Source organism: Acartia tonsa, chromosome 13, assembly GCF_053477335.1.
Source record: "Acartia tonsa isolate MP-2025a chromosome 13, ASM5347733v1, whole genome shotgun sequence".
NCBI classification, from domain to species: domain Eukaryota; kingdom Metazoa; phylum Arthropoda; class Copepoda; order Calanoida; family Acartiidae; genus Acartia; species Acartia tonsa.
In genome coordinates, this window is record NC_137272.1 from 6,208,311 (window position 1) to 6,225,564 (window position 17,254).

At 31.6% G+C, this 17,254-nt stretch overlaps 2 protein-coding genes across 10 annotated transcripts in view; one reads left to right on the forward strand and one right to left on the reverse strand.

Moving 5' to 3' along the window:
- LOC145334908 (multiple C2 and transmembrane domain-containing protein-like) overlaps positions 1 to 9,768 on the forward strand; it is a 159,323-nt gene extending 149,555 nt beyond the window's left edge. For 8 of the 9 annotated variants that reach the window (XM_080180532.1, XM_080180531.1, XM_080180530.1 and 5 more), the window contains 3 exons: positions 3,457 to 3,562; positions 4,473 to 4,601; positions 6,416 to 9,768. In XM_080180532.1, the coding sequence (XP_080036658.1) occupies positions 3,457 to 3,562; positions 4,473 to 4,601; positions 6,416 to 6,488 (308 nt within the window). In that variant the 3' untranslated portion in view covers positions 6,489 to 9,768. Of the gene's footprint in view, positions 1 to 3,456; positions 3,563 to 4,089; positions 4,166 to 4,472; positions 4,602 to 6,415 lie in introns of those variants that run through there. The other variant, XM_080180536.1, reaches the window with a different exon arrangement.
- A 1,598-nt stretch (positions 9,769 to 11,366) lies between these two features.
- LOC145335064 (max dimerization protein 4-like) overlaps positions 11,367 to 17,254 on the reverse strand; it is a 48,751-nt gene continuing 42,863 nt past the window's right edge. The window contains exons 5-9 of the mRNA XM_080180760.1: positions 16,940 to 17,017; positions 16,309 to 16,370; positions 15,837 to 15,958; positions 15,176 to 15,306; positions 11,367 to 14,813 (exon numbers count right to left, since the gene is read on the reverse strand). Of these exons, the coding sequence (XP_080036886.1) occupies positions 15,179 to 15,306; positions 15,837 to 15,958; positions 16,309 to 16,370; positions 16,940 to 17,017 (390 nt within the window). The 3' untranslated portion in view covers positions 11,367 to 14,813; positions 15,176 to 15,178. The remainder of the gene's footprint in view (positions 14,814 to 15,175; positions 15,307 to 15,836; positions 15,959 to 16,308; positions 16,371 to 16,939; positions 17,018 to 17,254) is intronic.

Sequence of the window (17,254 nt, forward strand, 5' to 3'; positions counted from 1 at the left end):
TAAATATTGAAAAAATTTCACTTTCATATGCATGAAAAGTAGAATGTTTATCTTTCACGGATGTTAAAATAAAAAATTAAGGATTACAACTAATTAAGTTAGGATTTTTATTATATTTTTCGTGGAAAACTGTCTGTAATACGATGTTATAAATATTGTTTCAGTATGACTGAAAACCGGTTCCAAACCAGTGGATCTTGATCGGTTTCAAAGCCATACTGGAAAGGTTATCATCTATTTTTTGGAGGCAAACGCCTTCTTTATAAGACAAATGTATTTATTTGATAAATCATAAACATTGGATTGTTAATTATGGAGGTAACCAAAGTTTTTATACGGCATCTGTTTGTTTAATGTTTGCTTTTAAATTTAACAATGTCCAAACATTTCAAACAATAATATAATTTTTTTAATTTGGCAATTACTAGAATGAGAAGGCAAAATGTTATAAGCGAAGCATTTCTATAATCTAGTCTGAAAACGTCGGTTTTAAGTATTCTATGATTTTAAAATGTTTAAGAAATTTGTATTTTTTACGCATATGTTAAAAAATAAATTAAAAATTATTTATTTTTAAAAGTTGAACTCTTTAGCAAGAAGAGGTGAAGCAATGTTTGCTAAGTTTGGCACAATCCCTTATAGAGATTAGTGGACCATTTACCCCACCCTATTATTAAGTATTTCCATAATCTTTTTTTTCTATCCCTCATTGGGAACCACACGTCGTCGGGAAGGTGATAGGTTCAAATCTCGGTCCGACACCGCGTCAAAACAAACTAAATAACGTTAAAAATGGTTCATTGTCCCAAAACAGGCGCAACTCATAACCATGCACAGTTAGGACTCAGACAAAGGTCCCGCAATCAAAGGGGTTGGTTGTCTGATGTGTGTTGATACCCTAGGCAATTTGAGCTCGTTACATTGCAATTTAAAATGCAGAGTGTGTTCAAAGGTGACGTGGAGAGGACTTATACCCAAAGCGTCACCACACCCCTTGAGTCAAAAGTTTGGTACAATCCCTCTGATAGAATAGTGAACCATTTACCCCACCCTATTATTAATAAGCATTTCCATAATCTTATTTCTATCCAGGGATCTAAAGGGATAAGACAATGGTCGATAAATTGATGTACATACATCCCCAAATGATTACGCCTTCTGTAGATTACAATTAGTAGTTGAAACGTTTGGACACTCAGCTTAATAAAACAACCATTCAAAATTCACTAAAGTCCCAAAAGTTGTTAAGCCAACGAATAAGGAAATGTTATCATAGGACTTTGGGGACTAGAGTATTAAGCAGCCTGTTGTCCCTTCTATCCCTCATTTGGAAACAATGATGACAACATCCATAAGTAGCGAATAATCCTTATACTAAAGTAACAGGATGTGTGTCTGTGTGTTTGTGTGTTTGTATTTTCCCCGAATAGAAACTTACGTAACATTGCAAAGTATCATAGCAATTTAAAAGAGACTCCATCGCAACATTGCAAGGTATCATATTATTTTTTTCAAAGCATCAAACATTCAAAGTTCCACTAGAGGCTTCTAGGGGCGTAGCCGCTAGTAAAAAATAATGCATTGTCTAACAATCAGTTAATTATCAAGAAAATCTCAGCTCAAACCGTGTCATAACTAAATAAGTTTTATCTTTATGTGCGCAATATTTATAGTAAGAGTAGAGGGAATGCTTTGGCCAAATACATGTTCAACTCTTTACCATATAAAGATCGTGTAATAAAAAGGGTTGGATATTTGTAATAGTTGGTGTGCCTTAGGATCAACTTTAAAGGTCTATAGCTCTATATTGCTGTAAACCGTCTTTAAAGGTATTAGGCTCTATCATATTTGGGGGTGGGGGGGGGGGGGAAATGCGGTCAATAAGCGATTTAGGGTATTGCACCCAAAGTTTGTTGTTTGTTGACACTGCATAATTTCAATTTAATGTGTGTCCGTTTGAAACAGCCAAGTTTTCTGGGAAGCTTGCCTCTATTTTAGTCTACTCTTAAATTTACTAAAAAAATGGAAATCATTTGACAAAAATTAATAAGCAAACTTCTATAAATCAACAAGGATAGTCTATAATGGAAGCTTTTTATAGTATCTTTAAAAATAACGTACTAAACTGACCTAGCATTGGTCATTTAAAATGTAAACTTACCTGCCATTGGTAATTTAATCCTGTGTATTGGTATATCATTAATCATTTGTATTGTAAGACGTCATTTTTACAATTTAATGATCTTATATAAAGTAAAATATAATAATGTATTCTAATATTGGACCTAATTTCCAAAGTTCTTAATCCCAATTGTAAGAACACCCTTTTGGTGCATTCCTATGTAGAACTCCCTCGGGTTGAAATGCATACCACATTTTCTATTCTTTGTACTCCAAAAGTTGCACTTGAGTGTCATGTGAGTTTTTCATATCATTCTATAATACAAAGTAGAACGATGTCTGTCTGTTTGTTTGTTTGTCTGTCTGTCTGTTTGTAACGAAGGATCTCGCTAACCACTGAACCGATCGGGTTCTCCTTAACAGGGTAGATTCTCATATGTCCCTGGAAGGTTTATAACTATTTTGGGGGAGGGTACCACCACCCTCCCTAGAGAAATTAAATTTTTTTAAAATTTATAAATTTTAGAAAGAGAGTTCAACGAAAAACAAACATCAAACGTAAATTTTTTTTACTTTTTCTTTTAAAATCTAAAATAAGAAATTGAATTACTAAATTCGACTCTCTCCTCCTCAAGTGCCCCTAGAGGCCTCTAGGGGCGTAGCCGCTAGTTATATTTATAAAGTAGTAAGGTTTTTTGGTCTGTTGCTTAAATTTTCTGTTAATAATTCACTATCAAACCTATTTAATCCTTCAATAATAAGAAGTTTTATTTAGGTCCTGGGAAGGTAGATATCTATTTGCCTCTAAGAAAAATATTACCATTTCCTTAAAAAGAACATCAATTATTATTCTGAAATTAAATATTGGGCTCAATAGTAGCTGAGTATCCACGAATTCCCCAATAGTAGCTGAGTATCCATGCATATTCCCCAAGAGTAGTTAAATATCCACACTTTTCCCCTATGGTAGTTGAATATCCACAATAGTTTCCTATTGTTATTTTTAAAAAAAACAAATCCTCTTTACATCTCTCATCCATTACCAGTATGTCTACAATAGTAGCTGAATATCCACATGGATACTCAGCTACTATTGAGCCAAATATTGTCTAGGGCCTTTGATTTTGATGTATACGTGTCTATTAAATTCCTCGGAAACTAGCAGTTGATTAATGTTTTGAAAAGTTATCTAAATCGTCGCCCGTTTAAATACTTGATGGTAGGAAATGAAAATATTATTTCATCAAATAATAACGAGAATAAAAAAAACGTAGCAGGACAAAGTGTCTCAAAAGTCAGCCATGTGACGTCATAAAAAAAACTTGTTAAATTTAGCCGAGGAAGTGAAAAACACATTCAATTTTTCTGTCCCCTTCCTATCCAAACTTGCTGTGGTCATTCTGGCGCTATTAACATTCGGACTATACCTTGTTCCACCCAGGTATATATACCTATCTATCTATCCCTTTAGTGACAACGTCTGTTAAGGGGCGTTTCGTCGTATTTTTACAGCTTTTGATTTTATTTTAGGTTTGGTAAGGTTAAGTTAGGTGGATGCCCCGCAGAATTAGGCAATTGTCCCGGCAGGGTTAGAGCCCCACGGAGGGCTAGAAAAGCTATTGGGCCTATAGGACCTTTATAAATTTACCTATTTATCTATCTATCTATCTATCTATCTATCTATCTATCTATCTATCTTTCTATCTATCAATCTATCTATATATCTATTGCAGAGCTATAGTACTACTATGGGGCCTTAATAAATTTCCATGTCTGTATATATATTTCTATCTATCTATCAATCTATCTATATATGTATTACAGAGCTATAGTGCTACTATGGGGCCTTAATAAATTTTCCTATTTATCTATCAATATAAATATATCTACCTATTTATCTATCTATTTATTACAGAGCCATAGTACTACTATGGGGCCTTAATAAATTTACCTATCTATCTATTACAGAGCTATAGTACTACTATGGGGCCTTAATAAATTTACCTATCTATCTATTACAGAGCTATAGTACTACTATGGGGCCTTAATAAATTTATCTATCTATCTATTACAGAGCTATAGTACTACTATGGGGCCTTAATAAATTTACCTATCTATCTATTACAGAGCTATAGTACTACTATGGGGCCTTAATAAATTTACCTATCTATCTATATATCTATTACAGAGCTATAGTACTACTATGGGGCCTTAATAAATTTACCTATCTATCTATTACAGAGCCATAGTACTACTATGGGGCCTTAATAAATTTACCTATATATCTATTACAGAGCCATAGTACTACTATGGGGCCTTAATAAATTTACCTATCTATCTATCTATTACAGAGCTATAGTACTACTATGGGGCCTTAATAAATTTACCCGGAAGCTGCTGCGACCCAATACAGTGCCCAACAATGAGCTGATGGACTTCTTGTCAAGAGTTCCAGATGACGTCATGCTTATTGATGCTAGGTGAGTGCCAATTTAAGTCTTTTTTTGTATCAAAAAATAAATTTTGTACAGTGTGTTTTTTTTATGAGAACTTTTTTGAAAGCAATTTTACCCCACTTATAGTTATCAGAATTTAATGATTAAGGGCTTATTTTCTTCGTTTTTTATAACCATTTATAGAAAATCAAAAAAATATCTAAGTTTTTATTAAAAAAGTGCAGAAAAATCAAAAATTCAAGGCCTAGGTGTCAACATCTAAAAATGGTTTTAACGCATTTTTCTCATGCTCGAATCTTCTATACCCTTTGCAAGAATGGCTGCAAAACGCTTCAAAGTTGATATACAGTCGAGTTGAAAATTGATACAGATACTTTTGGGAACATGTACTTTCAAAAAAGTTCTCATAAAAAAAACACACTGTATTTTCATACCTTTCTATATTGGCAAGCGACTACGCCCACATATGCCTCTTGGGGTAAAGAGGCAGGAAAAAATAAAATTAAAATTTCTGAGCCTTTTAGAAGATTCGCTAAAAAGAAGAATCATATCGGTTGTGTGGTTAGCGAGATCGTTTGATGTAGACACACAGACAATTATAGATTATTGTTACTTTTACATGCCAATTTAAGTTCGCTTATTTGGAGCTGCAAAAAAAATTTAATTATCTTTATCTAATAGGTAAAAAGTTAAAAGCAAATTAGTTTTTCATCGGTTGAAAATTATCCAAATTTTTCCTAGAATTATATAAAAATCGGCCTTATGGGTAAATTGAAGACATTTTAAGTTTCTCAAATTTCCTATTAAAATTCATTCTTTTGTGATTTTTATGAAAAATAATTTAGTATCTTAAAAGTGGTGTAAGATTTATATAAAGATATATGTAACGAGAGGTGTTTTTGTATATTAATAGTTATTAAGTAGATTTGTTAGATTAGAAGTTGGGATAAAAAAAACTCTAAAAATGAACATAGTAAAGGAGACGACATTCTGATATGTTTCATTGTTTCTGCTTTTAACATATTTTAAATCGAAGCTTTATTATAATTATGGTTGGTCCCTCCGTTCGTTCGTAACGGTTAGCTCTTTTCGTTGATTTAGAAATGTTACAATTGTCCTATCTTATTCAAACTTTGCATCATGATTCCTTAAACAGTCAGGTTAAAAAATGTTACTTAACCTTTGTAATACCTTTTTTTGCAATATAATTATTCTATTAATCTGATTATTGGAATACTGATTCCTATCACAACAAGGTACAATGTTATAAGCTAAGCATCTCTATAATAAATTCTTGAATAAGTATGTTCCTAAAGAGTATTCTGTATTTAAGCAGGTTTGCATTATGTTCCACTATTTAGTTCTGACACTCTACGAATGATAATGTTTGTTTGTCCTACTGTTTTAGAGCTTCTTTTTAATGAATGTTGACAACAGATCTATAGTATAAATGTATAACTACCTCCCCCTTTTTCAATTTCCTTTTTCGTCTGCCAGCAAATTGTTTTCTGATAATTGGCTGTGTTAATATTACCGTTACCATTCATTGGTTGATTTTCAAGGACCCAACTGAAAGTCGGCACAAGGTCATTGCGATAGGGAAAGACAGGATGCTATGAGTATTGGTGAAAAAATATGACGTAACAAAAAAAATTAGCCAATGAGAGTCCACTATAAATTTTACCATTGGTCAATAACGGCCTCTCATTGGCTAATTTTTTTTGTTACGTCATATTTTTTGCACCAATACTCACAGCATCAAAGACAGTTATTTATTATCTAACCCTTACTCCCTTTAGTGTTTTACTTTAACATGTTGAAATTTTGTTTTATTTCAGGGAACTTCACCTGGATGCAGATACGCCGGGAAAGAAACATCCATCAGGAAAGAAGAAAGCTAAGCAGAGCTAGTCAACCAAAAATAAACTTATCATGAAAAGACTTAAATCTAAATTTTTCCTATCAATTTTTAATCTCCAAAGTGATATACTGTTATTAATATTGAAATTAAAACTTTTAACTAAAATAGTCTAAAGTTGCCTTTTTGCTCATTTTATGTTAATACATTTTTTTTAAATTTAGCAATATTCTTCTTTAATTATCATATGAACAATTTAAAAGCCAATGTCACTTTTCTAAGTTCATTTTATTCAAAGTGCCAGAAATTTGCAACAAATTAACATTGAACTTTATGTTGCACTAATTTTTTAAAAAGAAATATTTTTTGGAATTCAATTAAAGGTATTTATTAATTTGTGACTATGGTCTTTTCAATTATCTTTATTTAATTTAAGCCAAAAAGCCAAAGTAAATGAATTTGGTAGCTTGGTTTCGTGCATTAGGAAAATAGGGATAGGTTTTACTGCTTTTGGCCTACCTATTCTATTGACGTCATAGTAGAGTGAAATAGAAAGGGAGGGAGGAAAGAAACCCTCTAGAAAAAAAGATGGGGTATAGGATAATTCCTGACACCAATAGGTAGGCCAAAAGCAGTGACATCAATCCCCATTTTGCTTGGGCACTGTAGACAGCTACATGAATTTGCCATTCGAATATTAGTTTCATTTTTTAGTGGTATAATAAAACATTTATATAGAACTGAAATTAGATGAAATTTAATGCTATATAAAGATATTTGAAAATAATAAAATTAAAGACTAGAACAGAGCCCCCCTTAATAATTCAGGGATAAGGGGTGTGGTACCTTAAGGTAAAAAGTTCAGTGGCCAAAAATCAGAGTTTATTTTAAATATTTTTCCAGTATTGTTTTGAAGCCGATTAATAACCGCTGTATTAGAACCGGTTCTCAGTCATACGAAAAAATCATGTATAGCACCGTATTGCAGAAATTTTCCCATAAATATTAAACTAAAAATCATAAAATTAATACCAATTTTGTTAATCCGGGTTTAGCCTCATCGGGGCTAACGAAACTGGTTTTAATCCGATATTTTTTTATTTTAATCTCTCCGCGGAAAGCTGTCTATAAAACTTTGCGATAAATAACTATCTCTTTAATCTAAAAGCATATTAAAATGACTAATTGCGACGTAGTAAGTAGTACATTTTGTCTAAATAAAAATCATTTTTACTGATATAAATATTATTTAAGGGCAGAATAATTTTTAAGGTGCCACAGTCCTTTTCTTTCTCTTGTGCATATATTAAAATTTTAACTTCTATACATTATACATTAAAAATCTTATCAGTGTTCTTTTTATAGAATTTTTAGATTTTGAATCTCAAACGCTTTTTTCACATGGTTGTTTTTGATTTTAGTTTTTTTTCTTAAATTATGATGTAGATTATTTCAAATTTTTACATGTTTCTAATGTTAATGACTCTTTGACTTATTTGAAAATTCAGAAATTCTATATAACATTTTTAAAAGTCAATTTCTATTTTACAAAACAATCTTTTAATCATTTCTTAAACTGTGATTTTTAAGGGTGAAACTACTCTATTTCAGTTGTTTGTCTGTATGTACGCAGTTCTTTTTGAGATTGTTTTTATGCTTTTTATAGTGCCTATAAAAATGACGCCATACTGGCCTACCATTGGTCAATTAAAATGTAGACTGGCCTTCAATTGGTAATTTAGTCTGTGTGTTGGCCGATCATTTATATTGTAGGACCTCATTTTTTTTATAGGCACTATAAGAGCTTCTTTAAATTTCTTCATATTTTAAGTAAGCTTTGTGAAAAATATTCTTGATTAAATTTATGATGTTAGATTGTTATTACTACGCTTCTTATGGCTATAATTGTTTTTGTTTAAATTTTGGGATTGAAAAAATGTTTATAAAAAGTTCCTTTTGAATTTAGAATTACTTTGTAGATGTCTCAAATTTATATTTTATCTTTGAATTTGTAAAACAAAATTGGGTAAAATTATAAGTCTTTGTTCTAACTACGATTGTTAAGAATTGATTTCAGTGTATAGTGTTTGGATCACGCAGTTCACGGTAAAATATTCCTGGCAATGAATATTTCCAAAAATCTATGAATTTCAAAGGCTGCTAGCTGCCAAACGGCAGAACGTATAGATCATACCCGCACACCGTTTTAAGCGGCATAAGAAGGCCTACAAATAATCTGGAATAGCCACAAATCAATAATGTACAATTAACTCGCAGTGCAGAGAAATGCGCGAAAAAGACATATTTTACGCATTTTTTCTTCAGTGAAGCTTTCCCTGTGCATCATTGGATCTTAGCTATTCCAGATTATTTGTAGGGCTTGTTATGCCGCTTAAAACGGTGTGCGGGCATGATCTGTACGTTCAGCCGTTAGGCAGCTAGCAGCTTTTAAAATTCATAGATTTTTGGAAATATTCGTTATCAGGCATATTTTACCGTAAAATGCAGTGGATCCAAGTGATTTTTTTTTATTTGATTAACACACAAGTTTCTTAGCCTGCCATTTACATTTTTAAGTTAATTTGTATAACTCTTTATTACACCGAAATCCATTCATTATCTTCACTATACAAGTTTTGTTTGTAATTGTTAAGGTTAACGAAATCTTCTGGGCATAAAAAATATTAGCACAAAATAACAAAAAAACAAATATTTCATGAATCCTAGAAAGAAAAATCTCTATAATTATTTAATATCTAATAGTATTTTTATTATTATAGATTTGATTCGATTTAAATGTATTTTTGATTCAGGAGTATTATGTAATATGGAGTGGAAATGTAAATCAATGAATCTGGTACTTTTAGAAACATTCTAGAAAGTTGAACGTTTATAGGAAGCTACCTATTAAACAGGGATCTAAAGGGATAAGATCATGGCCGAAAAATGTATGTACATCCCCAATGATGATACACAAAATTACACACAAAGCGTTTGGCACTCAACCAACCAACCATTCAGAATTCAATAAAGTCCCCAAAGTTGTTAAATCAATTAATAAAAAGCATGGATTTTATTGATTTTTAGCGTTCTGTTATGTTTTCAAAATGCTAGATACCTAGATAGCTGTCTCTATTTCTAAACAAAGCATCATTCGAAATACATTTGAATTGAACAAAAGTTATCTAATTAAAATATTTGTATGTAAATTTCAACGAATTCTGTGATTTTTATGGTTTGTTGTTATTAAATTATTATATATTATAAAATATCTTTACTTATTTTTAATCTTGTTAGCATTTTACTTCATAAAAATAAAACTTTATTCGATGATCAGAGTTAATTTGGTATAACTAAAACTGACTACATATTTTTTTTTAGTGAAACTGTGATTTTTTAGTAGCGAAGCTACTCTATAATTTGAAATGTCCGTCTGATAGACGGCTTAATTATTTTAATATAGACTCGATTCAACTGACTAATAAGAATCTGCTCAACTAAAAATAAGATGTAATTTAAGCACTGCACATCTACTTTAAATACAAGGATGACAACATCCATAAAAGCGAAGCACTGAAACGGTAGGTTAAACGGAATTAACACTTGTATAGCGTCAGGACTGAATAGGTAATAAGAATAAAAATGTATTTGTTGAAAAAACTGCTTGATACAGGATAATGTTTATGGACATACTTACATTTTTAGAACTTGTTGATAGAGTTGCTTCGCTTATAATATTGTACTTTGTTGTCCCAGGAATCAGTATACCAAAAATCAGATCAATCGGATAATTAATAAAATAATTTGTTATTAAAAAAGTTAAAAAATCAACTTGTTTAAAATGGACGTACGGACATTTTGGTAATGATTATAGAGTTGCTACGCTTTCTAAATCGTACCTAACTATTGCAGGAATCACCATGCAAAGTTTGAAATCGATATGACAATTCTAACATGCCTAAATTAACGAAAAAAGCTATCCGTTACGGACGGATGGACCGACCCTAATTATAGAAAAGCTTCGCTTTTAAAAACGTTGTTCAAATATCGCTACATTATGTTTTGCGATATGTATTTTGTGTAAATGGTATTATCTCGGCCCCCGATGAAGAACACAGTAAAAGTGTCTGACTGATTATGACGTAACAAAAAAATAGCCAATGAGAGGCCATTATTGACCAATGGTAAAATTCATAGTGGCCTCTCACTGGCTAATTTTTTTTGTTACGTCATAATCAGTCAGACACTTTTACTGTTTTCCCAACGAATATAAACGTCTGAAATTAAGCGTATAGATTTTAAAATGCAATGATCCTTCAATAAGTTTTTTTTTTCTGGTATATTACTGACTGAACAATATAAATGGAGAATACCTCATCAATTACCTCTTACGGGCGGGGAGCCAAATGTCTCCTTTTCTAATCAAACACCCGGGGAACACCCATCAGACAACCAACCTTTGTCTGGAAGTCCTAACTGTGCATGGCAATGGGGCCAAGGCATTATCTTCTCTAACTATCAATGTCGCGCACCTGACATAGCAGCAGCAGGAGGAACAAATTTTAACGTCTTTAGTTTTTGACTCTATGCTAAGCCAAGATTTGAACCTAACACCACCCCGAAATGCCAATAATATCCTAAAAATAGCCACTAGAAGCTTTTAAGAGGAGGCTAATTAATAGCCACCTCCTTATATCCGACTTCCCTAAAAACAAGCAATTTCAGAGATTTCCTATCTGTAATCCAAAAACCATTACTACCTAATAAATATACGACTTCGCCCCTACCCTTTAAGCTATATTTAAGAAAAGCAAAAAATTTAATTTCCAATAAAATATATATCAGTACCCAATCATTCTGAACAAACACAATGACGAACATACCATGTTATAGAACAGCTATGTTACTAAAAATAATCAATTAACACGTCATTTCAGATGAAAATTGTTTTTATTTATCATTTTGTGGGATTTCAAGGAATTATTCAGTTCAATTGTTTTTTGCTTACACATCAAGAAAAAAAAAAAGAGTATAATAATAATAATTCATATTAATTCATATTACAATCATTCAATATTTATACATTAAGAAATAAAAAGAAATTATACAATTTATCTTATTTCATACCTTTTGCATCCATAAAAAGAGCATTCATACCAGATTTTTTTTATTATCAGTCATTAAAAATTACTTCTTTATCGAAAGACGTGACACGAGAATTAAAAAATAATTAAATTAATAATAAAAAGAAGAATTTTAATTTGTAAAACATGCTTCGTACAACAATTACATTATAATAATAATAATTAATTAAAACCAGAACCATTTATACTGCCAAATAGGTTTAGATCTTTAATTGTTTTATTTTTTTACATTCTTAAGATTTTGTATAACAGTAGAGATATATTACTTTTATACTTCATCTAAATCATTACTTTTAAATGCTTGAGATAGTAATATTTTTATTTTACAATTAATATTTTTAATAACAATTAAAAACCTAAAATTAGTTGCGTTTTTGACAAAGAATGATAAAAACATCACAGGACCACTGCGGCCAAAAAGATTGCTTGAATAAGTATCCAAAAATTGCAAGTTTTTTTGGAACTTTGGTTGATCCGCAGGGTTTTTAGTGTCACAAACCTCCAAGGGTATAAACTAGCTGGAGGCCAGAGGGGTTGTTAACCACCTCCGGACAACCAGCTCTTTGTAATATCCTTGGATGATAACACTTTTGACGGACAGGCGGCCCTATCCTGGTAGAATTATTCCAAACTGGTTTCGTTTTTTTGATTTATTGCTGTATTACACTTAATAATAAAATAACTTAAATAATTTGATACTTTTTTTGGCTTTAACATTAAGGCTACATTACTATATAAAATGACTTGAAAATAATAAGTAAACCAGATGGAATAATTCAGGGAAAATATCACAAGTTAGGACAAGGGCGCACCATGTACATCAATATGAAAGACATTAAGGGGGGGGGGGCGGCGGGGGTGCACAGCTGCATAATGATCCGAGCTACAGAAAAATGCGCGCGCGGCACGCTCTCATTTCTCATGTGTATTTTGCGGATTTTTTTCATCTCGCCCCGTCCTGATCACACTCTAAAGCCCACATTATTAGCACTGTAGAAAAAAATTAAATAATTAAAAATGGGCACACAGCAAGGTTTTAAAAAGTTCTTCATGATTGACATTCGGTTGTTTTTTCTGACATAATATTAATACATCTAAAATAAAATTAAATAAATTTGCTTTCCTCAGGGGAAGCAAATTGTAGGCAAAGCTCTTGATATTATTTTACTAAATTTAAGCTTTTTGAAAATTGTTAGGTCAAGAAGAAATTTTTGGTGTTTTTTTTTGTGCGCCACTTAAAAATTTGTCTCAAATGAGACATTAAAACTTTGATTTTTGATAAATCTCAATTCAGAGATTTTAAAAATAATCAGTCTGTGCTGTATGGTAATGTTAGTTTTATCTTCAAATAATAATTATTTACAATTAAAAAGTGTGAATGACATAACTTAATGTATAATGTAGAAAAATTATTTTCTAAAAATTAAAAACATTATAATTCAAAATGAAACAAAAAAATTGCACTTACACAAGAGATAATAAATAAAAAAATAACCTTAATTAATAAACCATGTCGACTTAATACTTTTTTAGTGAATATTTTAAATAAAAATAAATGAATAAAAAATAAAATGTTAACACTAAACAAATTTATAATTTACAATTCTGTGTTTTTGTTTAATATAAATAAAAATAATTTGACAAAATGGTTACAAAAAGTGTTCAATTTTTAGCAGCCATTTAACTCTCCTTTTACAGCATAAAAAAAAACAAAATTCTTGCAATTTTGAAAACTAAAATAAAAATTGCCTAATTCAGAATGTAATAAGATATTTTTTAAACAAATTTAAATGGAATAACTACAAGAATTATGTTTTTAAGTGCAGGCGAGGGCTTTGCAATAACACTTCCATGATTACATTGACTAAACGAATCAGAGAAAAGACACTGGGTTCAAAGTTAAATAATATTAATCACAATCTTGACCGCCAGCTGGCGCTTTAGCTGAGCATTCAAATATCTGATCAATGATATAATTCAACAGCAGCAAGACGCATCAGTATTTAAGACGGGTATATCACAAGATTGCAAAGTCAAATGAAATGTATGTGTGTAAGTGGGCTTTTTAGAATATGATTATTATTAAGTATTTTTTTAATGATTTTTATGTATAATAATTTTACCCATCATTACTGAGAGTTAAGACGTTAATAAAACATTTGATTTATTTGGCAAAATTGTTTTTTTTTCTCATCAGGGTAGGAAAGGTGGCTTTTTTATGTATGGAATAATGATATTTTCATGCATAAACTAATTTTTGCATTTTCTTATTTAATAGCCTTTAGAAATGATATTAAAATGGCTTTTTTTTGTAGGTTAGTATTATATACTAAAAATTGGCGTATATCATATTGGAGGGGGTATAAAAAAGGGGGTTGTAACACAGCCTGTTTAACTTCAGTTGGTACCACCTTGCCTAGAACCTGGACTGATGAGACCTGTCGCTGAGATCTAGGGGGAGACAGTCAGTTCAAATTATCCATAATGTACAATTTTTTTTTCTCTGTATTATTTCGGAACAAAGTATGTTACCAAAATAATATTTAGAATATGAGAGATTAATTTTTTGTTTAGTTATGTTGGCCTTTGACCATGTTTTATTTCTATAATGTACCTGGTTCCACAATGTAACATAACCCTTTAAAAAACAGCCAAGGGGGTGATTTTTGGCTTGAAAAAATTTGCTTTGCTTTGACTACATTTTACTTCTGTAGGGAGAAAAATAACTAGAAAATAAGCACACACAAACACACCCGCTTAATATCCAGGTTGCTTTTAAAGAATCTAAAATAATTGCTAAAAGGGAGGGGGGGGCACATTTAAATTATAGCTACCATAATATGATACTGATTATTCAAGAATTCAGAAATAGTATTAAATATAAATATACAACATACTCTTACAATTGTCAATATCTTTATGACAATTTTAAGTAGATATATAAATTGTGATTATTATATGACAAGGATTGTGTGTTGAGTCACAGTTTAAAGCTGGTTTTAAAATGATCATATTTCGTCTGCTACTGCAATTTGATAACCATGAGTTGGTATAAAGAAAATGCGCCAACATCCACACGCGCAAATGCCGCGAATTATCATATTCTTGTAGGAAAATGCGGCAAAACTATGCGGAGATTATAACTCTCCCTTCCCTCTGGTGGCCTCCAGGATGGATGGATTTATTTTTTCTGGAGGTTGGGTGATTTACAGAGTTGAAGCAGGTAACATGTATCTGAAAAAAAGATTCATTTTATGTGTCATGAGATATAAAAAAAACAGATAAATCATATTTAAAAGTTCCAGAAATCCTTATAATAAATGTACAGAATCTCTGTGTATATGTCTGTACCAAAATACCTTCTGAACCAATATGGTTCTTATTTACAATGTAGCTTCTCATAAGTCCTGGAAAGTTTTATAACTATTTTGGGTAAGGGTACCATTACCCTCCCATAATATACCTATGCCATGAGAGGGAATAGGAATTTTTTTTCTATGTACTAGGATCTTACTTGTAATACTGTTGCATTGTTTACATACATAATCATGACAAAGTCACGGGAAGTGAGGGGCAGGCAGGGAAGTTTAACCTACCTCTTAAACATGGGCTATGGTAAGTTGTTTCCAGGTTGTGACAGTGACCCCGCCATCAGAGCCAGCAGACTGCACGCTAGAGTGATCATCATCACTAGCTCCCTCCACACTGTACCCGTGTGGGTCCACTTCTAAAAATACACAAATTTATTAAAGAACATTTCATACAGGAATGGACGGGACATTTGGCTGTTTGTTACACTAATCCCCAAAGTTTTATAAAAACGTTTGTTTATTCGTTGGCTTGACACTGGGGACTTTTAATTTAATTCTGATTTGTTGGTTAATTAAGTGGATTGTACAAACGATTCAACCATTATATAAGAGTGCTGTGTTTTAAAATTTTAAAATCTAAGGTAAGATAAATTATTATAGAACAATTTAGGTAATATTTATTTATCGCAACGTTTCATAGACCGCTTTCCGCGAATAAAAAAATGTAAAATTATAGAATTAAAACCAGTTTTGTTATAACCCCTAGTGACTAAATACCCGGGCTAACAAAAATTGCCTCAAACTTATGATTTATATTTAATATTAGTGGAAAATTGTCTGTAATACAATGCTATACAAGATTTTTCAGTATCGCTAAGAACCGGTTCTAATCCAGAGGATTTGAATCGGTTTTGAAGCCACATACTAGAAACAAAATTCACTATACCTGACTCAGAAACGGATGACTGAATGGATGATACTGTGGAAGTTGAAGATTCCGAGATGGATCTCCGCTTCGAGATGGCGTCCACCTGGCAGGACAACAGCTCCAAGCGCCGGCGCAGATACCTACACAAAAAAAACAGGATTAACAATAAATGTATAAGTATAGATATATGATCCAGATAACTATCTGGATCCAGTGTTGGGGAAATTTCCTGTCTGCTAGTAAACAGCTTTCTGCACTTTTGTAGCGACTTGGCTGTGTTACTATTTGTAACGCTAATAGCTGATATTCAAAGACCCAATTAAAGTCTGCATAGGGTCCACGGGATTAGAACACACGGTTATTTAACCCCGCCCCCTCTATTATTTTACTTTAATTGATTAACTATCATCAAAACTTTGTACTGTTTACCACAATATTCTATAGTATAATAAACAAAATTACCCCATTGGTACATTATAATTTTAGTTACCTCTGCTCCCTAAAAAGATTCTCCTTTTGAGTTTGGCTTTTTCTATCCTTGTCTTCCAGGTTCTGAAAAGTTATAACGTTTGATCATGTTAAGAAGACTAAGAGATAGACATTGGATCATGTAAAGAAGACCAGGTTTTTTTTTAAAAAAAGGGCAGAAATTACCTTCCTAAGATTTGACCTGAGATGGACTAGGTTTGAGCTAGAATCGATGTTAACGTGTCTATAGAAGCGTCTTAGCATGTTGTACAAATAACTCGACACAATCCAGGGTCTATCACTGATATTACAAGTACTTTATTTGTTTATAAAGCTATTTTTTTTTCAGACGTTTTACTCGTACAAAGTGCTCTTACAAATTACTTGAAAAAGCAGAGATAGGATCTAGGTTGTGTAGAGTTATTTGTAAAGCTTGCCAAGACTCTTCTATAACCATTAAGTATTAACAAATCTACCTATGATTATTGGGTTAAATCATATAAAATGTCTTAGGCTAGCCCTTTTTTAGGATTTCCTTAGTCTAACATATTTTTTTATTTCTCTAAGGCTAGGCTAACCTAATGAAATTTTAGAGGATTTAACCTGATATTAAAAGATCTAACTTAACCTAACCTAAATCATTCTATAATTACCTTGATGAAATGTTTAGCTTTGTTGAGAAGACCAAGAGTGGTATGGCGAGATGTATCTGTACCCAATGGTACGAGGTCCTACAACAAAATATTATTAGTTTTAATATATAATTAACATTAAAAGTTTTTTTTTATACATTTATAGCAGTGTCAAAAAGAACTTTGACTTCATATTAATTATGAAAACATGGAAAATTATGTTTTTAACAATTTTTTTTACCCAATCAGTCTTTATAAAAAAAAACTAGCCGCTAGGCCATAGAGGCCTTGAGGTGGGGGGGGGGGGAGTCACCGCCCCCCTACTTGTAGGAAAGG